Source organism: Podospora anserina, chromosome 7 (assembly GCF_000226545.1).
Source record: "Podospora anserina S mat+ genomic DNA chromosome 7, supercontig 1".
Taxonomy (NCBI): domain Eukaryota; kingdom Fungi; phylum Ascomycota; class Sordariomycetes; order Sordariales; family Podosporaceae; genus Podospora; species Podospora anserina.
Window position 1 is genome coordinate 2,110,433 of NW_001914854.1, and position 22,632 is coordinate 2,133,064.

The following is a 22,632-nucleotide window of genomic DNA, read 5'->3' on the forward strand; positions in this document are numbered from 1 at the left end:
TAGACTTAGTGTGGGATATTGCAGTCTTCTTTTCTACAGTCATCATTTCATGCTTGTGAACTGATGACTCTGGAGTTTGTTGGTCATGAGAATCAGGAGTTGAGTGAATGAGTGAGTGATAAACTTGAACCGAGGTTAAGCAGCCAAGGATGTTGAGGTCGGCCCGGATGCTACCTACCCCAGATTGATCACCATGGCTCGCATGCAGTTGACAGGCCGTGTTCATGCCGCTCGCTGTCTGCTTGCATGGCCACGAGGAGGTACGTAGCCAATGATGTTGTGTTGTCAGTAATGAGGGGACTTTAGAGGGGTTTTCGGGCGTGCATTCGGGAGGGATGACTTCCGCTCGCGCGGTTTCTCTACACAAAGCATGTGAAAAAGGGGCGGGTGACTGGGGAGAAAAGCCGCGACTTGTAACCTGAGGTTAGACGTGTAGTGGTAGGTTGTGTGTTTGTGCAGTGCTCGGTTGAAGTACCGATACTTGTTTTTTTTTCCTTTTTTTTTCCTTTTTCTTTTTTTTTAAAAAAAACCATCAGGGTCATGACTGCGACCCATAGGCAGCATCATTCATCTACCTTTCTTCAAAGTTGGTTTCTAGAAAGGGGGTATGGGATGAGGTAAGCACCCCTTTTACCATCTTGTTATGTTATACCGCCTCATGGCTCATTAATATCTATATTTCATCCCTCGTATACATACATAGGTACATACATAGGTAACAAGTAGGTAAAGTCAACGTCAGCTATATAGCTCTTGTCCTTTGAGCAAATCCCATCATCGCTCATCCCCGTTCATTATGTATACACCACACCTTATATTCCCCCCCATCATCAAACCCCACCATCACCTCTTCTTCCTCAACTCCCCCTTCGGCGGCAAAACCCTCACCACCCCCTGCCCCACGCTCTCCCAGACACTCCCCCCCACCCTCCCGGGCAACCTCCTCCCCCTCAACCTCTGATCGACGAGCCACATCCCCACCACAAACTCCTCCCGTCCCAACGCCCCCTTCCCCCCCCGATCAACCAACCCCCATATCTCGGCCAACTCCTCCCTCGGCAGCCGACTCCTGTCCCAAATATCCCTCACCACAACATTAACAACCAACTCTGCCTCCTTCGTCCCAGCCTGTGCCCTCCCTTCCTCATCATCATCCTCCCCACCGGTAAACCCCCACCCCGACCTCATAAACAACCCCTTATTGCTCGCCCAAACAGCCTCATACCTCCTCCTCTGCCCTGCCGTAACCTCATCCCTCCACCTCGATCTCGACCCCTCGTGGTGAGCGTGGTTCCTCCGGCCGGGTATGTGATGACCGAGCACCTTTCCCTTTCGGTGGGCGTGCCTGTGCATTTTCCTTCTGGCGTCTTCGTCATCTGACAGAGACGTGGGGGGTTGCCGGAGGGTGGTGAGCATTCCCGTCCGTTTTGGGGAGCGACTTCCCGATTTGGAGTTGCCACTGCGATGAGGCGTCAAAGAGTCGACTGTTCTTTGCGGAAGGGAAGCGTTGTGGGATTTATCGTTGTGATGGTAATGGGGGTTATGGCGTCTGGAAGGAGGAGGGATGGGGGGTGGTGCTAATGGGGAGGGGGTTAGTCGGGAAGAAGCCAAGTTGCTGGCTACGATGGCGTTGGTGAGGGAGTCGAGGCCGAGGTTGGGGGTTGATAGCCTTGGTGCTGAAGGCCGGCGTGGTGGTGGGGAGGAGGCTGGGCGGCGACGGGATTTAGGTGGTTTGGGTGCTTGTTTTGATTGTTGTTGTTGTTGTTGTTGTTGTTGTTGTTGTTGTTGTTGTTGTTGTTGTTGTTGTTGTTGTTGTTGTTGCTCTTGGGGCTTGTTGTCTTGTTCTTGAGGGGTAAGTTCCTCAACTTCTTCCGGATCTGGTTGCTGAGCTGAGGATGCTGAGACGAAGCTGTCATCAGAAGACATTGAGCACTCAGACACCCGACGCATGACTGGCGCTGCCGGGACTGGCCTCTGCTCAACCACATTGGCAGTTTGCTTCTCTTCAGGCCTGGCTTCCTCCATACTGGCCGACCGGATAGCAGTAACCTCAACAGTAGGTGTTTTCGTATTCTTGTCACTGGTCTTCCTAGCAGGTGGTAGTGCCGGGGGTTCCAGTTTTGCCGTCTTAGCAACCCTTCTTGGTTGAGGAGAGACAACTTGTGTAGAAACAGCAGGGGAAGAGAATTTCGAAGGAGGCGTGCCAGGACGCTTTATCTCATGACGCTCAAGCTTTGACTCACCTTCAGCTTTAGGCTTCTCAGTAGACTCGGGCGTCTTTTTAGGCTTAGGCTTCGGTTTTGGTTTAGGCTTTGTCTTGGTCTGTTGTTCGTCCAGCACTTCCTGTGTCTGCCTTTCACCGGCCGGCCCAGGGCTCCTACCCCTCGGTGACAGCGAGGGTGATACCTTTTGCTGCCTAGGTGTGGGCGCGTCCCTCTTCTTAACAGGGTCAACATCCTCCCCACCCTTGCTTTCAAACAGCGACACCAAAGACGTCGTCGGCATTATCGACTCGGTATCCAGCGCATCCACCGACTTCGGACCTAAACTCGGCGCCATAGACAACACGCTCGCAGCTCCGGTGCTATGTCCCCTGCTCCTACCCGGACGGGTCTGGGTAACACCATTGTTGTTTGCCTTTTGGTTCGTGTTCGGAATCGGAGAAGTAGACCTGCTGGCGGCGAGCGTGGCAGCTATAAACGAGGCAGACGATTGCTTCCCGCCATCCCCAGCATTACTCCTGCCCGCCCCCGGTGGTGACAACAACGGCGTGCTGCTGGTACCCGGGCTGATCCCCCCCCCACTGCCCGCATGTAGATACTGAGCCACTCTCTGAGCCACCAGCCCATCATCATCCTTTTCAATATTATCCTCCCTAACCCCCTGATTACTCCAACTACCCCCCGTCTCCTGCCTCCCAATCTCTAGTCTCCCAGAAGCACTGTGCGCCACCGAACTCGCCCGCGATCGTGTCTGTGAAACAGAGGCATCTCTCGCGGCATGATTCGCCGCAAGGAAAGCCCCGTTCCCGGCCCCGGCCCCGGTTGTTCTCGTCCTCGTAGTATTGTTCTGCGTCGTGTTTCGATTCGGGGATATCGACGTCTGTTTCGTCTCAGCAGCGTTCTTATTATTCGTAGCGGCGACAGCCTTTTGGGCGTTGAAAGCAAGAGTTGCGCCCTTCAAGGCGGCCGAGAGAGCAGCCGCATTATTGCTGTTGTTGGTACCGCTTTTTGTAGGGAGACCGCCGCCTTGATTTCGAGTCGGTGAGGTCGACATTTAGGATGTCTCTTAAATCTCGATAGGCCCGTGGAATGGTAAAGCTTCGCCCCCCCTCCCCTCCGGTTAAGGACCGGATAATGTTTCAGTCTTGCAGCGCGCGGCGGGACAAAGCCGGTGTACCTATCCTTCTTAGCTGCCAGCCCGGGGCATCGAATCAGTTCAAGGGAAATGTAATGGATGTCAATGTCGTAGGGAGGTGTGTTTTGTACGAGGGAAAGGATTAGGAACAGGCAGACAGCAGCTCCGAAAGGAACATTCGCATCAATGGGTTGAGGTGCGGCTGATGACGAATGTAAATACGTTTCATGGGGTGACGAAACAGCAAGCACAGGGCCGCCCTTTCGCGCTGTCAGGGACCTGCTGAAAGCGCGCCAGAGACCCCGGGAGCTGAAGCCAAGAGCTGCGCGTCTTCTGTAAGGCTCCAGCGAGCTAACTGATGCCCCGCTAAAGAGGCGCGTTCCAGAAGTTTAGGCCCGCTAGGGTGACCGATGTAACTGTCGCTGACAGCAAGGCTAAAATGTTGAAGATCGCAAAAACGGTGGAACTGATGACCGTAAATCCAAGGTTGTCACGACTGCACATAAATCTGACTGATATAGACATATATATTGCAAAGTTAAGAATGCCAGACCTAATGCACCAAAGGATAAAGATATATGACGATCAGCCTCTAGTATTCAGGGCATATCGAAACGATAATAACTCCCCCTTATACAAACGCCAGCCATTTACAAATAGGTATCCATCCATCTTATCACCGAACTCCCATCCAACATATTCGGTGTTCCCATTCCCTTACTCCCAGCCATCAATCCCATCTCGTGTTCTTTCCCATTGCTGGACCCAAACCATCAAAGAATACATATAACAATATACATGAACCCCCCTTCTGATACAAAGTTTTGACCCGCACCAAGCTGAAAAAGCCAAAGAAGCAAAAACCGAAGAAACCCATCAGACAGGAACCAAACCCATCCGACAGTAAAAAGCAGTTCATAAAACAAGTACCCCTCGAATGAAACCCAAACCTTCCCTTTTGCCCAAATCCAGCCCTCTCGCTCACTTAAAAAGCATCCTCATCAGTCCACTCACTCCCCCCACTCAAAATCCTATTTCCATCCTCATCCACAACAACATTCCCAGCACGTTGCTGCGACGACGGCGGCGGAATCCCCCCACCATTCCTCAACTTCTGCACCCCCCTAATAGTCCCAAACCCCCCCGCCTGCTGCGCCGCCCTAACCTTGGCATAATACGCCTCGGACACATCCACCTCCGGCTCGCTCGTATCATCATACGTCTCCCAGTTCTCCGACCCCGACACCCCGCTAACAATAGTCGACGTGTCCGACACCTGCCTCTGCTGTGCTGCTGCCGACTGTGAATACTGCAGCGGACTCCTCGACGGCGGCTCATAGCTCTGCCTCGTCGACGACGACGACGAATCATACTCTCTCTCCCTCGTCGAGTTCTGCCTCGATGGCGGGTTATACTCCCTCGTCGGCGGCCTGCTGCTATCGTCCGTGTGATTCGTCTGTCTCGAAATGGTGGTGTATTCCCTGCTGCTCGGCCTGCTATCGCTGCTGTTCTGGGAAGAATACCTGTCCCTCTCGTCATAAACATCCTCGGGCTGGACCTGCCGCACAATGCTGACACTCGACCCCAGCTTCATCGAACTCCTAAAAGATGGCATCGTCGTCGGTGCCTCCATTTTCAGCTCGGGAGCCGGCATCAAATCCCTCATTTTCGGCGGTGGCGCTCTCATGACAAGCCTCAGACTTCCAGTCGCACTACTAACCGAATCCGATGCTCGAGGTCGCTCCGGGGAGTTGTTTCCGTTCCTAAGGTTTGAGAGCGGCGGTCGGGGGTGGCTAACCGTGCTTCCGCGGATCGGACTGCCCTTGCTGATGACTGTATTAGCTGTGACTGTTGCCGCCCTGGCCAGAGTTGGTTTGGTGGTGGTGGTGGTGGTGCTCGCCGTGGTGGGGGTTTTGTTTCCGTTCCGCTGCGGGTTCGGTTTGTTCAGGCTGCCTACGCTTTTGGCGCGGGAGAGGGTGCTGTTTGACCTGGAGGTGCCCGGGGTCGCAGCGGTGGGCGCTGCCGAGGCGTTGGCTGGTGTCTTCGACCTGGGGCCGGGGGTCGGTTTGGGGGGATCTTCGAGTTCGATGACATCCAGGTAGCGCTCTCCGTGTACAAGGAATGGTCGGCCGTAGTCGTCTTCCCACTTCTCAAGGCCTTTGCGGAGCTCGGCGATGACCTTGGGGAGGTCCTTGGCGATGCGCTTTCTCATCTTCTCTTCGCGCAGTAGCTTGCCTGGGTCGCGTCTCTCGCCTTTCTGTCCGCGCATCATTAGTCTGGAAGAATCCTGGGCTGAAGCGGCAAGCTCGTCTCTTTCTTGAATGAGGGACTTGTGCTTGTCAACGAGAGCCAGAGTAGGAGCTCGTTGCTCTTTGAGGACCTCGAGCCGAACGATTTCGCGTTCGTGGGCCTCAAGAAGAGCATCGCTGTAGACATCGGAGAAGGCTGGCGTGAACTCGAGCATTTCCTCCTCAGAAAGATACAGGGTGTCCCAAAGTTCCTGAAGCTTCAGACGAGCATCCTCGACAAAGATGTGAAGGTTTTGCCTCTTCAGCTCATTGAGGCGCGCAAGTTCCTCCTCGAACTCGTTAATCTGCCGGATTCCGCAGCCGCGGTTGCTGTTGAGGAACGCCTTACGGTCCGCCTCATCAACCTCGAGCCTCTCCCAAAGACCCTCAACAGTATCTTTGAGGTCTCTAAGACGTCTTTCGCGGTTCTCCTTCTCTTTCAAAAGCTTGTCCCTCTTGGCCTTCAGACGAGTAAGATCCTCCTGGTGAAGACCAAGCTGCTCGGGGGCATCGCGATAATACTTCACTATCGCATTATCTGTTTGCGCTTGGGGGGTTCCCAGTTCAGCCCAGAGCTGGATGATATTCTCACCCAAGCCCTTGACAGTTTCCACGCGGTGCATGTACTCCTCATACACACGAGTAAACTCAGCATCCAACTTGTCCACATACTTGGGTGATAAGTCAAACGTTGGAGGAATTGATTGATCTGGCGCGGTGGGCGGCAGCTCAATCTTGACAAATGATGGTTCAAGATGTGACGAGTAAGACTCGAGCGCTTGAACAAGTGCTGTCACATCATTAGCTGCAGTCACACACGTGGCATGGTGTTGTGAGGCACTTACTCTTGACCTGTTCGAATCGCTCTCTATGCAGCCGACTGACTTGATTTTGCTTTTTTTCGAGAACTTTGAGACACCTTGTGAGTGGATAAGTGATTTTCATGTCCTCGTCCTCATAGCGGCGCGATGTGCTGTCGTCTAGGGAAGCCTCCATTTGCCGGATGGTGGTCATCATTTTTTGCGCTTGCTCAATCATCCCCTTCTTTTCAGATGTGACAAGTCGCACTTGATTGTTGAGTGCCTCGGAGAGCGCAGAGAAGAGCTGATGTGATTTTGGTTAGTGAACATCTGCGATCGGGCCGCAATTGAATGCGCATACCTCTGCCTCTCGCGACTCGCGCTCATGGCTGGAGACTCCAATCTCGTCAAACAGGCCATGCAGCTGGCCAATTATTGTATTGACCTGCTGGGCCAGATAGCTGGTGTCCATCGTGGGGGGGAGGTGAGGTTGTCGTCAGGATGCGCAGTGGGTTGTAGATCGGATGCCTGATGAAGCGACTCCAGTGGAGATGATTGCTAGGGGCAGTCGGTAATGCTGCTGTGTTGTGGTAACGAGTGTACAGATGATGTCGGTCGTGGCGGGGTGTGCCATCCAGCGCAATGCAGAGCAGAATGACGTGCAGCGGCAGCAGTTGGCCTGGGGTGTCGTGGCCTTGCAGCTGTTTACAAAAGTCGCTATTGTACCTGGTGGGAATAGTAGTGGCAGCGTCGGCGCATCGCAAAAAAGTGAAGATGTCGAGATGAAAAGAGACGGGATTGATCGTGTGGAGTTTTGCGGCGAGGCCGGTCGATCAGCTCTTGTTGCTCACAGGTCGCGGGGAAAGCGTCGTCAGAAAGAAAAGAGGAGAACAAAATGAAAGTCGAGCGAGACAGGAAACGGCAAAGTGCGAAACACTGCGTCTTGTTTCCAGGAATCACCTGCAGAAAGCGCTGCACCTCGTAATCCTGGTTCGCGCTCCCGCCCGTTGTCAGGGCAACGTCTGCCTATATCCGTGTGTTTGGTTGGGTGGAGTTTCAGCCGTTCAGGAGGCCCCGCCTGAACTTCCCTGTTCCTGACGACCATTTCGCATCTCTACCCCGCTCCCAAGGCGCATCGAGTCTTGATTTCGCTCATTTAGCGGACGTCTATGAGCAAATCCGGGGGATCTGAACATGGGAACGGCTTCTAGAGATGCTTGTTGGCTTTCCAGATCCAACATTTCCTTGAATCAGTTAAACAAGATGGCTGGGGGTTAGTGGGGTTTAACATCTCTCTTAAGCGCCCTAAGGGGGGCTGTCAGCAATGCACACAGCTTCCAACTGCAGCTTTCTCAGCTTATTACTATTCCCGGCAAGTCCTCGGTCAAACGACTCGATATGCACCTCGTTCCGAGAGCATTCAAAGGGAGCGAGCGATAAGCACAGCCTTTCGCCAGATCTTGACACCATCGCGCGAGCGGCAATGGGTAAGCCGCTGTTGCTCTGCCTCCGAGATGTAAGGGCGTGTCAAGGTAAAGAGATCACAATCACCGGACGAGACAGACGACCTTCCTCTTCCCCTTGCATCCTCAACTGTGGATATCCGCCGTTTAGACCCGCAACATCTCGGCCGGTTACTTGAGGGACGCATATGATCTCGAAATACGAGTTCCCGGACAAGCGGACACGACCAACCTGGAGAACAACCGGAGCCTCAAAGAGTCATTCTGCTTAACACCAATAGCATCAATCTCGGTTTCTAGTCACTTCCGGCCATTGTCACACCGTCCGGAGACGGCAGCCGGAGGAGATGATTTCCGTGTGTCCTCCCGTTGCCAGAGCATCGGTTCGTGAGGTGGACAAGATGAGAGGTCGCAATAGAAGTCTTCTGGATGCGGTGCGTTCAGGGTCAGCGGCCGCATCAGATTCCGTCGACGCAAGCTCACTGCTATTGGGGCTGCTGAAGCGGTGGGAGTTGGCTAAATTGTTCGACACAAACTGGCCGGTATGGTCCAGAGCAACGTCGTTTCTGGGACGAACGAACCTCCGCGGCATCAATCGCACAGACCACATCGACGTTGCTTGGGATGGGATGGAGGCATATATGCCCGTACCTGCAATATAGGGGTCGTCTTTCAACCTCAGATGCAGTTCTCGGCGCCTCCTCAAGACACGGAAGCTGTGCAACCTAGACTCTCCAACGCATGAGATGGATGACTGTTGACGTCCCGAGTCCTTCTTTTTCTCTGGATGCGACCCCTTGCCGGCAGTTCTCCCCCACACAGGAGATCTGGGTCAATGCCATGCGGTCTGTGCGTTGACGTCTTCCTCCCTTTATCGTTTTGCACACGTCCCTGCATGAGGTGAGAAGGCACGATCTTGAGAAACTCCGTAGCCAAACAAAGAAGCTGCTAAAAAACAGCCAAAGGTAAGAAAGGCAGTCGCGAGCCAACCAGATCAGGCGTCTCCCCCCCACCATCACTCCTTCCTCTGCCCCTGAAAGCCACTCTCAAGCCTCGTTGCCTCTTGCCATATCTGGATGCTTTAACATAGTAAAGAGATCTCATTGGCCAGACCGAAAATATCCTGTCATAGCCATCGAGCCGCAATTCTGGCGAGTTTGAGAAAGAGCCTTCCTCCATCTAACTTTGACTGTTATCCGCCATCCTCATGGTCCAGAACCCAGACAGGTCCTGGCAACTGCCGATTTCCCCAGATTCTGTGCCGATCATTGTTACTTCTCTCGCCAGAGTGCTCTTGTGGTCTTCCTGCTTCGCATGACAGCCCGGTCCCTGTTGAGAGTCATTCGACTGAACTTCTACCGCTGTTTGATCAGCCACCGCCGCAATCAGACGACGTAACGTCACCCCATATTCAGACGATCTGGAAGAGTAGATTGTCTTCTCTGTTCTTTCTTCTCTTGTCAACCTTGTGCTCGATGGTTTCTCTGGATCCTACACTCGGGGCTTTCTCCGTCAGGGTGAGGACCGGTCTTGGCCATGTTTATCCGAGCCGCTGGTGTGGTCGGGAAGACTCCATATCCTACAGTCAAAGGCTCAGGGTGAGTGGTGAATGGTTTGTCTATCTTTTATCTACCGAGAAATAAATCGGTGGCTACGGCACCACATGTGCACTTCAACACTGGATGTTGACTTCGGGAACTATGAGACCCTCGACCGTTGATCTCATATCTCTTTTCTTGTCATGCTACCACTGAGCGGCCATGTCCGATATTGCCACCCAGCTCGAAACAGATGGGTTCAGCCCGTGACTTTTAACTATGCCGGCCGTTAGCCGGTACCTTCACCACTTCACCTTTGCCTGGCGAGATCTACTGCAGAGTCCATCTTGATACACCAGACAGTTTATCCGGCCGGGAACTTGCATGTGAGTCGCACCAAGAGACGAGACGAGACACACTCTCAGATCGACGTACAGCATCTCTTTTTCCTCTCCAGTCCACTATCCGGCCTCTACCGAAGCCAGAGCCATTCGAGAGAAGCTGGACACGGCACAGTGTTGCCCGGAAGAAGGCCATGATGTGTTTCCTTGACGTCGTCGACATCCCGTCTCTGCTCAGACTGGGGGGAAGTCGATGGCTTATATCTGGGGGAATATCCCGTCCTGTTTTGATATCTCGAGTTTCTATCCTTTTGAGTATTCAGCAGTGTCTCTCTTTTGGCGGTCTTCTTCTCACTCTCCTAATGGAGATTCAACCCACATTTTATATCCCATTGATTGTAATGAGATAGCACCTCCACCTTGCTTTGCGTCATGGACGCCTCTTCACTTCTTGCCCTGCCGACTTCGCCGGCACCATCTTCGCTACAGATCTTTGCGCTCTTTATCAACTTTTTCTTTCCGGTGTTGGCTTTTATAGTGGTTTCCGTCAGGGTGGCGGGCAGGGTGGCCAGCAGCCAGTTTTCCATGGATGATTGGCTGGTCTGCATTGCCATGCTGATGTCGGTCACAGAGACGGTCATCAGCTTCTTTTGTACATGTCCCCTCGCTATTTTCCTGCTATGGCAACAACCACTAACTGACTCTTTTTCTGTCCAAGTCATCAAAACAAACTTCATCGGCATCCCCATCAGCCAAGTCCCACCCCACGACCCTACTCAGGGTCTTATCTGGGCTTATGCCGTGCAGATATTGTACAACCCCATCCTCGCCCTCGTCAAGTCATCTGCGCTTATTTTCCTGTCTCGATTGTTCGGCCAAAAAGACGGCGTCAGACGGTTTCTGCTCTGGCTCAACATTGCCAACATCTCCCAGATGGTGGCTGTCTTTTTTGCTATCACGTTTCAATGCCTACCCATCGCCTTTAATTGGGTTCTCACTACTAGGGGTGGTAGGTGTGTTGACCGCCGGGTGCTATACACTTGCACGGCCGTAATCAACATCGTCACCGACCTCCTGATCTTGGGGACGCCGATTTGGATATTTTCCAAGCTGAAGATACCGAGACGGACAAAGATGGCGTTGTTGTTTGTTTTTTTGTTGGGGTTTTTGTATGTGACCTCCCTCTTCTCACTTGGTTATCTTGTGTGCTGACCTGGGTTGTGGTGAAAAAGAGTAACCATCACCTCCGTCGTCCGCCTCGTCTTGCTGGTTCAGGGATTATTCAACCTTACTGCGCTGTCTGATCCGACGTCGAACGTCGGGTTTGTCACCTCTGCCATTGAGACGAACCTGGCGCTTATTACCGCTTCTGCCCCGGCGTTGAGGCCTATATTTCGGAGGAGGGAGAGGGGTGGGTGGTTAGGTCGATCCACCATCGCCCCTGCGACAACCAATGGAGCTCCTGATTTGGAATCAGGGCAGAAATCGGTTGGTTGGGACAAGGCTAATAGATCGTCCTCCCCTGCGAGGAGTGTCAGGGCTAAGTTTGGACGTGGCGGGAGTAAGTTGTCTCGAGGAGGGAGGGCGAGAAGAGGGGGGAGAGGAGGGAAATTACGGCCTATCATCACCAGGGTCATCACGACGACCGAACAGCAGCAGGAGCTCCGGAGTTCGAGCCCGAGGGAGAGCGAGGAGCAGACGATGACGAGGAATGGGATTATGAGGGTTAGTGATGTGCAGAGGGAGATTGAGGAGATTGCTATTGGGTTGGCGAGGACTACGACAATGACGAGTAGGGGGTCGATGGAGGAGGAGAGGGGGAGGACAAGGGAGAGGGTGGTGGTTTATAGTGAGAGTATTTATCCGGAGTATGTTCCTGATTTATTACCTGGTGATGATGGGGGGAAAGAGTTGGATTTGAGGGTGAGGGATGAGGAGAGGAGGTATGATGAGGGGAGGGTGTCGAGGAGGTATGGGGTTGTTACGCCTAGGGCTGGGGTGACGCCTACGGGGAGGGGTTGGGAGGGGAGTGGGCGGCCTTTTTAGGGGGGGTGTTGAGCGCCTCTGTTTTCTTCTGTTTTGGGTGGTTTGCTTTGGATATGGTGTTTTGGTGTTTGGGAAGGGTTGGGGCTGGGTTTGTCATTTTGGACTATGGTTCTGGGAGGGGTTTATGGCTGGGGAAAATGGCTTGTGTGTGTTAAATACCACTTTCATTTGTTCATTTATCCGAGGTAGTGTGTAAATAGCTTTCTGGGTACTGTAGTTTGTGTACTCTACATCTTATGATCATAAACTTCCTAGGACTGACTAGTCACACCATGACAACTTCGCGCAGAAATTAGTCTTGACACAATACTTTTAAACAATTGAAGGGTCAAAATGGTCTCTCAGACGATACTCCGAAACACGAGGAAAGTTGTTTCACGGGTGAATTTTCTTGAAAGACCCTTTCACTGTGCCGTCCGTGCTTTATGCAAAAGCTGATGGTTTATGCGTCCCGCTTCGGGTAGGGGGATAAGGGTCTGACATGTTTGGCGATGAAACGTGGGAGTTTCCTGTGCCCGTTCACCCATCCGCTTTCAGGGGTTGCTACTGGTATTTGGAATAGAGGATGGTGAGTAGTTTTCATGTGGGTGGAAACGTTGATAGAGTTGAGGTTTGATATTGTTCTGCTGCTGTTCTAGGCAGTTGCGGTCTTGGTTTCACAAACCAGCTATCTGGAGTATTTACCTTGCCTTTGTTTCCAAAATCAAGTTTGGTGTTTAAGTCTTATTATACAGCCAAATGTGTTTATAGGGACCGCAAGTAATTTGGATGAAGAGCATTGAAAGCAATGGCATGTGTAGGGTTTTGGGTGGTGTTGATATATGGGCCAAGATTGTTCGAGAAGCAAGTGGTCTAGCAGTCGTTGGGTTCTGATTCTTTGGAGAACTTGCAAAAAATGTTAATTTGGGTAAGCAGGCACCTTTGTTCTTTTCTGATTGTCAAGGCCAGAATCGATCTAGTGTATGCAGTGAGCTTTCTTTCTCGCTCATACTTGAGGGGTGACTGTGGCCGGTCATGGCTTCAAGACAGCCCTGTGGTAGTGAAGATATTTTCTCCGAGTTTGAGATAGTTTCCCCGAGTTTGAGAGACTTCCAAATGACTGAAGGCTTTCAGCGCTTACTCTGATGTGCAACAGCATTTACAAATCAATATCCGGCCACTTCTTTGCTTGTAGTAAACCACCAGCTGTAACCGATTTCAAGGAGTTTTCCGGCTTGGCTTCAGTCAGTAGTTTCCGTATAAAGCAGGTAGTGATCAGCCCTGGCAGCCCCCCTGAATAGACTACTCCATAAGGAAAGTCACAACAACTCTGTCTCACTTAACCTTATCCAAACTCAACTGCCGACCTTCTCGAAGCCTTCGCTGCAACGAAACTCGGCCGGTCATCAAGGTTCAAACATCACCACCTTCTCACCTCAGATCCCGCCTATTCCTCCCCGATCCTCTCAACCCCTACCCATGCACACTGTTGGTATGCAACGAGAATAATCAGGCTTACTCCCCCCTCTTGGCGGCCTGATATTTTCTCTTGGTACTGCCGAAGAGCACACGTACACACACACCACCTGATATTGTCGTGATAGGTCTCCCCAAAGAGGCAGTCTGTCAACAATGCTTTATCAGCGGGTATAAACGGATGGACTCGGTCATCCAAAGCAGAAGGACGATAACATCAAAACATGTCCACTCTGTTATTGAATTTGGGAAAAACTCCACAAACCAATCCGAAAAATAAAAAAGTGGAGATGATGGAAGTTGGAAGGTTTCGTAGAAGTCTTCTCGGACACAAAAAATGCGCATGTGGAGCCTCCTCTTCACCACTCACCGTGGTTTGCAGGAAGACATCGAACATTTTTTTTTCGAAACACGATACGACAGCCGCATGTGCGTGGGGAGGGTGAAGGGAGGGAGGTTGGTGGTATCGTCTGTTTTTGCTTTTTTCTTGCAGCCCAACGTACGTCCCTTGCCCTAGCGTCAGGCGGGCAAACGGACGTTTTGTTCCCATGGTGTCTGTAGCGACGAGTAGCTGCTTGATTCTTCGGTTCCTTTTGCTCGCGTAGAGGGAAGTTCGGCAGGTTTGTGGGATGGTGTAAGCGGCGGGATGTCCAGATTAGGTTTTGCGGAGGGTTGTGGGCAGGAAAGCCAATTCTCTTGGAGTTGTTAGTTTGGGATGTCCCTCGTTGAGCCATGTCACGTTGTGTTCGTGGGGTGGATTTGGCTTGGAGGGGCAACTGGGATGGAGTTTGTTGTTTAAATGTGCCTGATGGATGTGTTGTCTTGTTGGAATTGGTGATACAAGAGAGTGATTTGGCTTGGGGTCGCCTGATATATTGTGTCAGCGGGTGACGTTCAAGAGGCTTTCTTCGTTGATAGGCGTTCGTCGATATCACAAGTCGAAAAGCCAAGAAGAGGGACACCAAAAAGTCACTCACAAGCGCGCAGACGATGCACCACCCCTGGTCGAATCGATCGTCATGGTATCGCGGACGGGCTGATGCACCCCGCATTCAAGTTCAATCCCCACGCGTCCTGTGGCCTATTCCGGATTAATAACAAGCCTTTAGCTCTCGATAAGGTGTGGTATCAGCATGTGGTCTTGATTGATCGAGGCGCATATGGCGGATATGGACGATGACGGCAGATAATTCCGTCCGGTTTGATCCTATCGCCGACAGATTGTGAAGCTGGAAGAAAAAACATCGCCATCTCAAACGAGCGTCCGAGGATGCCGAAATGGTCGTGGATTTGATGGGGAAATCAAATCCCCGAAATCTAGAAGGTGGAGTTTCGGGGTTCGACTCTTCTTCGAGAAGGTTTTGGCTGCCGAGGCACCTGGGGCACCCCGGGCAGCTTATCCGACGACGACCCCGTTGTAACATCGTGTCCATTTGCTCTATGGAAAAAAATGCCATACCAGACCATCCAGTTGTCCAAACTGCCAAAAACAGGTTCAAGTTGTTAGACAAGGGAGCAGTTGATGAGGAGTCACGAAAAGATAATCATGTGTGCCCAGTGATTAAGCAAGCCGAGATAGGAAGGCGGGCTGCTAGAGAGGCTGATCGTCTTGGCAGACGTGGGAGTTCTCTGTGTTACACACCACGACGGCGTGTGTGTAAATTCAAGAAGCCCGCGTCTGGAGATATCTATCCGTGAAGTTGTCTATTATGTGCAGGTTGGTGTCGTTGTATGCATATCAAAACGACGTTTCACGAAGCTTTTTGCCTTCCGGCGAGGTTCGAGATCCGATCAGTGCTATCGCCAGTTATTTTCCGAAGAGACTATCAATACTTCTTATCTATGATGTCTCACTGCCTGCCGTGGCAGCCTTCACGATGCGGTGAGACTTGATCCTTATCAATGACATGTAGCTGGTAGAAATATGTATAATTGGTGCCCTGCTCTCCCAGCCGTCTGCTGTCGTTTGTGACGGAAGTTGTACGAAACCCCCACATCCGTGAACAGGTGGAATTGTCAGCGGTGAGTGAGGCGTTCCGAGCGGTGCCTGTGTGCCTGTCTGACCACAGCTGCTGGCTCGTGTGCTTCAGACTGCGCCCGCTACGTCGACCCCCTTGGGTTTGGGTGATGTTGGGGTTGCCCAGCGATCTCTATTCAAAAAGTGTGGGTGTGACCTCCTCCGTATCTTGGAGTGCTTGGGCATGCGTGGGCAGCAAACCAGCAAACACAACACCCGACCCGGGCAGGCAGTTCCCAACTGGAAACGGTCCTTATCAGGGACTCCACCACCGCTGCCGCCAGCCATCTGACAACCGCCGCCGTGCTAATACCTGAGAGTATATAGCAAGCCGCAGCCCGCCACACGTTTCAACCTAGTTGTCTTTTTACCTATGTTTGATTATATACAGACCGAAGAAAAACACATACGGATATCTCGCTCAATCTACACCCCCGAATACTGCATCTGCTAGAAAGTTTGTAATCGAAGCCTGTCCATTTTCGGCAACTACCTTAGACTCAGGGACCCGTTCGATATTCCCCAGAAGACCGGGGACCACGCTTGCATAGCACCCACCTGAGCCAACCTGCATCCATCTGCCGCCCCTCAGCTTGTCCACACAGTGACGACAGAAAGCTTCTATCTCAAAACCGCCAACTTTCGATCCCAACGGCTCGACATCCCGCCGGCTCCGCAGCCTTTGAGCCAAATCACAGTTGCACCGCAAATTCAAGTCCCGGCTTGGTAATATCTCTTGACTCCCGCGGGACGGAACGTTGGAGCGCAAGCCTCCGAAGAAAAGCAGCAGCTAGGGTCCAAGGCAGCTCAAGACAGTGGATCTTTGGGCCTTCTCGTTACGTACTTTTACGTACTCGTTTCGCTGCCGGCACGCGAGACATTGGACCGCATCACAGGGTCTCCCGTGTGTCGTGGCATCCAGCGCTGACAAGCCCTGGAATTCGCTGGCCTTCTGTTGGTCGCCGACCACAGGGCAGCAGGTCAGTTCCTGAATACGGTCTAGCCGGGAATGCCCTGCGCAGCCGATCCGCACCGTCCGGCCAGCTGGAGTGGTACCTCGTTACCTCAGGGTCTCTTTGTCGTGTGCTATTAATGCCAAGGGCCGCCAACTCGACAGTATGATGTCTGCACGTTCCTATCTTGTTTCCAGGCACGCCTCGCCGCCCCAACCTCGACCTAAATCTACACCTACACCTACACCTATTCCCACCTCCCACCTCCGATCCTCTTCTTCTGCGCCTGCGCCTACACCTACGTCCATCCGTTCCATAGCTGAGGAATATGAACGCTTCCCTCAACATCCTACACCAGTCACCGTCAGCAACAGCAGCCGTGTTACCGCTCCCGCCATGCCCTCCAAGCGAAGAGAGACCAGTAGCCTTGGGTCCTCTGCCCTGAGCCCTCCTCGAACAACCACTACGATTTCTCGTCCTACAACCCCATCGACTCCTGTTCAGATTCCATCCAGGCCAAAGTCTCGCGATACCCTTCGTCCCCAAAAGCCACATCGCCACCATGGCGACCGAAGGCACAACTCGGCGTCGCACCGTCCCAGGGATGGACACTCACCAGATGCCATTCCGCCATCTGTTGCTGCGCTGCTTGCCATCACGAGCATTCCACCGCCTAGGCAGACCAGGAGTGTGAGGCAGGCCAAGATGGAGAAGCGCATGACTGTTGAGTCCATCATCGAGAGAGCCCAAGAATCCGAGAAGGAACTCAGCTTGTCCTTGAGCAAGAGTCCATTAGATTTGCTGCTGATGTCACCCGAGGATCTCGAGGCGGAGTCAGACAGCATGTCTTATTGCGAGAGCTCGATGGGTTCGGTTCTGTCGACGAGGACTGTCTCTCTGGAGTCTATGCCATCTCTTTGCAACTCTTACGCTACCGATACGCTTTCTTCCTTGGAATCTCCCCGGACACCAATTAGGAGGCGGAGTGTCAAGCCTACTCGGCGTTCCTTGACCCCCGTTGCTTCCCCTCCGGAGGAGGTCTTGTCTCACCCGCTCTCATCGCCCGAGGTGGCGGTTGAGCAGTTGGATTTCAGCGTTTTTGACGAGGACAAGGCTGAAACCCAAGACAAGAAGGTTTCGCGATCGCCTTTCAAGGCAGCATTCAAGTCGAATCTGACCGCTTCGTTGCGCGCCTTGCGCCAGGCCGCCAAGTCGTTCTCGAACCTGAACTTCACATCGATCCCACCAGAAGACTTTCTCACCAGGTCTATTCTCACCATCGACCCGCAGGTCCCTTACACTGATGAGCGCAGGCCACCTCCACTTGAGGAAGAGCCAACCGCAGCCTTGCGTCGCTACCTCAACCCGACGACAACTGCGCGACTCGAGAAGCCGCAGTCTATCACCAATGGTCCCGCCCTACGAACATTTACGGCATCGATTCAGATGCAAACATACAAGGTCCACCGAGCGCGAAGTGGACCTTCTCCTGGCCGCTCTCCTTACCCATCAGTAGGACCATCTTCGGCATCAAACACATCGCAACAGCAACAGGTCAAGCCGACGCCCTCCGAGTACCCCATGCCTGGACCACGCCAGCGAGAAATGCGCGAGAACCCCGACTTCATCCGCATTGCTGTTATGGAGATGGCCATGCGCAAACGGGGCAAGCTGGACGACCAACGGCCGGGCCGGGCAAGGTGGGCTCTGCCGCCCCGAAAACCTAGCACGAAGCCCTACGAGGTTGGTCCGGATGGAGTTCCAGCCAGATGGGTTCCTATCAGCTGCTGAACACGGCGCCGCTATCGGCGCTGCTGCTGTTCTAGACGGTGGCGGCAACCAAAAATTATCTACCACGGCAGTGGCACCAACCCGCCCGGTGTCATCATTGAACCGCTCCCGCAGGATGCCATCAAGGTCCACATCACCATGCCAAGACCATACACCAACGTCTTTGGGGTTTGAAAGACCTGAATGCCGGGGGCGCAATACTTCGGCGATTGCAGTGGACCTTCTGCCCGGCCACCGCTTCGGCCAGAATTTCAAACTCCGAAAAGCGAGCGACCATACCGACGAGCCTCCTCCACGCCTCGAATGACTCTTTGTCGGGGGGGCTGAGGGGTTTTCGGACACTTTAGAGTTTGCTGCGGCGAGCACCGCTTCGACAGACCGCCTCGGAACCCCACGCATCCCGCAGCAGCCCGATGGCTGCTGAATGGCTGGTGGCTCTCACATCTCGGGGGCTTGGCCATTGGACGACTCAACAACACAGACGCATAACGCACACGCACACGAACTTTTCTTTCTCTCTCTCTCTCTCTGTTTTCACAATTGCCGCATGCATAGCGACGGATCGGGGCCGTTTTTTTTTTTTTGGGGGGGGGGGGTTTGGAACCATTGGGAGCGAGCATTATCCACCCAGCTACGACATTTTCTTTTGCCGCCAGCAACTTGTTTCCAATACCACCAGGACCTTCAATTTTCGATTTGGTTCGAAAATCCGAAAGGGTGGGAGAGGCTTGCATCATTGGCGAAATTTTTTGCTTTCTCTTGAGCTTCGAGAAGCCGGTTTTTTTTTTCGGAGGGGGGCGGCATTGATGGGCATGGCATTTCATCATTCAGCAAGAGAAGAGCAGGATTTCATAACTGCATTGGGGAAGGTGTTCCGGTAATAAAGTTTAGTGGGGTGGGATCAACCACTTTTACATCACTTGCATACATCATTGTTCATACACTACAGCTGCTGTACACACGCCAGTGGGGAGGGGAGGGGAGGGGAATAATTCTTGGATTTCTTGGAGGGGGAGATAAAGCAGGCGCACTGTTTGGGAGTTTTGTGAGGGGTTGGGAGGGAAGAGGCGTGGTGATGGTGTGTTGCATTGGATTGAACAACACATCAAGGTAGAGGAAGAGAATTTTGGATGGCATGCATGCATCGCGACCTAAACGGACTTGTTACAAGAACTGGGCAGCAGCGGATATTTTTGTAGTGTGTAAGAATAGTGAAGAAATATTTTCAACAACACCTTTTTTTTTTTTTTTTTTGGCTCGTGATGTGACTGTGGTGGGAAGGGGATTGTTCCTCTGAGACTTTTTTAAAGAGGTCAATTGGTGAGGGCGGACAATCCGTGCCCTTGGACTTGGGACTTGTGTTACACGATCTGGAGTATGTCCTAGATGGTGTGGATGGTGTCTGGGTTGTGTCACCGGGGCACATGGGAGGAATCTGGGGTACATGAGATGGACCCTGGGTTTTGGACTTTGGGGATATATTAATGTTTGAGGGGGTGGATGTTCGGTTTGGTATTGTATGGGTAAGGTGAGGATGGCGTGAGTGTCCGGGAAAGGGGAGGGAGTTAGTTGTGTTTGTGGTACGTAAGGGGATGATGTGATTCTTGGAGGGGATGAGGGAAGGGGGGGGGGGTGTCTCGTGGCTATGGCAACAGCATCATAGACGAGATCTAGAGCTCATTTGACAGAATCGGTACAGAACTGCTACTATGAGTCTATAGCCTTTCGTACGATGTAAACTATTAGATCTATGTTCATGAAGCTGATGCTTACAATAGCCTCCTTTCAAAGCTTCCTCAGGTTAAGAAATTATGTTGTATAAGTTATTTCTAGGACCTCAAGTACCACATGAATATCTGCAAAACACCATATTGCTGTCGCACTCTAGTGTGGCTCCCCTTTTATACAGCTAAAGGTTGTTCCTTCCTGTCCAAAGTTAGCTCTTTCCTCTTCAGACACCCACCTGCCCACCCAAGTATCAAGAGAAGTCACAACCAGGTCGGTGCCTTCCTCCACATCCAGCACCCAGTTTAAAGGGTTACTTTCTCAAGGAAGGAAGACCTGTCTCAGATTCGCTCTTGCCTTTTTGAGATCGGGTTACTGGCGCGATCTTAAGCACAAACTTGTTATTTTCTCCCCCAAATCTTGTCTTTCGGTCTTTATCAACAAACCAAAGACTCTTCAGCTAAGTCGAATAAATCACAACTTTTTTTCTTCAACTGCGTCTCATCTTTGTTCAGGTGGCTCAACACAAGGGCTTTACCATTGAAGGAGGGGAGACTGGGCCATACCTACATACTGTGGACAAACGGGTTGCGCTTTCAAAAGGCGAACTTGTGTTGCTTTAGAAGCAATCAAGCCCTCCAACCTCGGCAACAGCAACAGCAGCACCACCAACGCCACATAGCAGCAGCAGCAGCAGCAGCAGCAACAACAACAACAACAGAAACAACAGCACCACCACCATCACATCGATATCAACGCACAATCCAACTATGCCAACCTCTCAGAGCCCGCCGCTCAGGTCCAATCAACCGTTGTATTCACGTTCCGCCCTGCTTCGACAGCTCATACCAGTTCAGGACGACGGATGAAAGAATACCAACCTAGGTAGTGATATGGCCGTGAGCCAACGGTGGATAATAGCGTTCGCTCACGACGACGACATGTGGGATTTTGGAGAGGGTGCAGGAGATGCTTGATGCGGGGAGGGAGCAATCGCTGTGAGTTTGAGGGAGAAGGGGCAGGGATGATATCGTGGTCGATATCTTGTAAGCGCGGTTTAGGAGGGGGATTGACAGGATTTGCGGGATACACACCATGGTGGGCCACAGGGTGTTACTGGGCTTCCACTTCTTTTCCATCACACGAGATAGTCTCTCTCACACACGCTTGCTCAGACTACTTGGACCGCACGCTTCCTATCTATTACGTCGCGTTGCCTGCCAACACCAAGAGGAGACGGGGCTGTGTGGGAAGTGTCAGCCAGAGACAGTGGTGATGGACCTGCCGGTCAGATGGTGTTGCAGCGCGAAAGCTGTGGTCAGGTTGGCCAGGGAGCCAACAACCCGTTCAGAGTTGGCAGAGGCGGTGCCGAGTTCAATATCCGATCGACTGATACACACACGCGTCAGCGCTGGTTTCGACAGCTCGAAGCAGTCCAAATATGACGAGGGGGGAGCAGAGGAGGAGGAGGTGAAGGAGGAGAGGGGGAGGAGAAGGGGAGGAGAGAAGGAGAAGAGGAGGAGGCATGGAAGAGGAGCAAGAGAAAAATCCTGTACACAAATAAATGTATGGGGTTCAAAAAGGATACAAGAGATACTTGATATAGCAATAAAGATTGAGGGTGACAATATGAGCCAGGTGCAGGAGATGCTTGAGAGATGGGGGAGCGGGAGGGGGGTTATCGAGAGGAGGCAGAGTTGCCAGGGAGGGTCAACCAGAGGTAGCAGTACTGAATTTGGCAGTAGGATGGATTTCAGTGCCAATACCCTTATCAGACTGGCCAGGGTTGCAAGAGCGGGAAATACGGAGAATGGGCAAGCTTTTAAGAGTGGATAAAGCAGTTTAATCCTCTCAGGATAAACAAGTCGGGTTAGAAGACAGCTTCGAGGTATTAAGACATAGTTAAAGGGGATATAAAGACAATCACTAGGCTTTAACGGGTGGTTAATACCTCTTGAAAGATGGTCTGTGGGCTTCAAGAGATAACCCAAAAAGTGTCAAAAGATAATCAAAATGTGTCAAAGAAAGTGGATAGACGTTCCATGATAGTCAATGGACACCGACAGAAACCTGGCATGTCTATCCTTTATCGCCACACGCATGAAATGATTATCAAACACACACGAACTTCCTTCTGCATAACACCCATATGAACAACAGAACCAGGTATGTACATTTTCCATCAACTCCCTCTCCCGCAACAAACCTACACTACACACCAGTCCACTTCCCAAACCTCTCCCACCTCCTCCACAACTCCTTAAGCACCACCCTCCCCCCACCATCCATCCCCTCACTCATAATCTTCAACCCCTCCTGGCTCGTAATCCTAATGATAGCATACATCCCCTCCTTCTCCAGCACTTCCTTAATCGCGTGCGGCGGAGCAACATACTCCAGCTGGCACTTGATGTACTGCATCAACACCAAATACATGTACTGCCCCGCATACCTCTTCGCCCTGTCCTTTTCCGATTCGAGGACAGTGTGATTTGTCTGCGCGGTGGTAGCTGCAGTGGGCTCGCAGATAAGCGTGAGGAGTCGGGAGAATCGCTGGGCGTTCTTCTCCCACTGTGGGGAGGAGTCGCACTTGGAGAGGAGTAACCGGAGGAGGTCCTGAAAGGGGGAGAGGACGATGTGGAAGTGGCCCTCGAGGCGGTGGCGGTGACGTTTTATCACTACTTCTACGAGGGAGCACAAAGGGAGGTACAGTTGGGGTTGGGGAAGCGACGAAGGTCTGGAAAGACGACGACTTGGCGAGGAGGGACACGCGGGAAACGGTGAGGTCGATGTTGAACTGTTTCACTGTTGAATTTGGTAAAAAAAAAAAAAATTGTTTTGGTTGTTTGAATTATGTG

The 22,632-nt window shown here is 52.3% G+C and overlaps 4 protein-coding genes across 4 annotated transcripts, besides 3 other annotated features; 2 read left to right on the top strand and 2 right to left on the bottom strand.

The window, feature by feature from the left end:
- Positions 1-843: 843 nt before the first annotated feature.
- On the bottom strand, positions 844-2,813 carry PODANS_7_7880 (uncharacterized protein; the record flags this gene model as incomplete). Its single annotated transcript, XM_001908114.1, has 2 exons — positions 844-2,715; positions 2,784-2,813. 2 exons carry the CDS (start codon positions 2,811-2,813, stop codon positions 844-846), a joined length of 1,902 nt encoding a protein of 633 aa, XP_001908149.1.
- Positions 1,657-1,674: a sequence feature (primer 7G11B).
- Positions 1,750-1,820: an STS (microsatellite 7G11).
- Positions 1,868-1,885: a sequence feature (primer 7G11A).
- Positions 2,814-4,342: 1,529 nt separating the features above from the next.
- Positions 4,343-6,917, bottom strand: PODANS_7_7890 (uncharacterized protein; the record flags this gene model as incomplete). Its single annotated transcript, XM_001908115.1, has 3 exons — positions 4,343-6,423; positions 6,491-6,749; positions 6,807-6,917. The coding sequence occupies 3 exons, from the start codon at positions 6,915-6,917 to the stop codon at positions 4,343-4,345; spliced, it is 2,451 nt and encodes an 816-aa protein (XP_001908150.1).
- A 3,275-nt stretch (positions 6,918-10,192) lies between these two features.
- On the top strand, positions 10,193-11,833 carry PODANS_7_7900 (uncharacterized protein; the record flags this gene model as incomplete). Its single annotated transcript, XM_001908116.1, has 2 exons — positions 10,193-10,956; positions 11,020-11,833. Coding segments are annotated over 2 exons (1,578 nt in total), but the record flags the coding sequence as incomplete, so codon positions are not given.
- A 4,590-nt stretch (positions 11,834-16,423) lies between these two features.
- PODANS_7_7920 (uncharacterized protein) lies at positions 16,424-18,049 on the top strand (the record flags this gene model as incomplete). The annotated part of the gene is made up of 1 exon (XM_001908117.1): positions 16,424-18,049. The coding sequence occupies one exon, from the start codon at positions 16,424-16,426 to the stop codon at positions 18,047-18,049; it is 1,626 nt and encodes a 541-aa protein (XP_001908152.1).
- Positions 18,050-22,632: the final 4,583 nt, after the last annotated feature.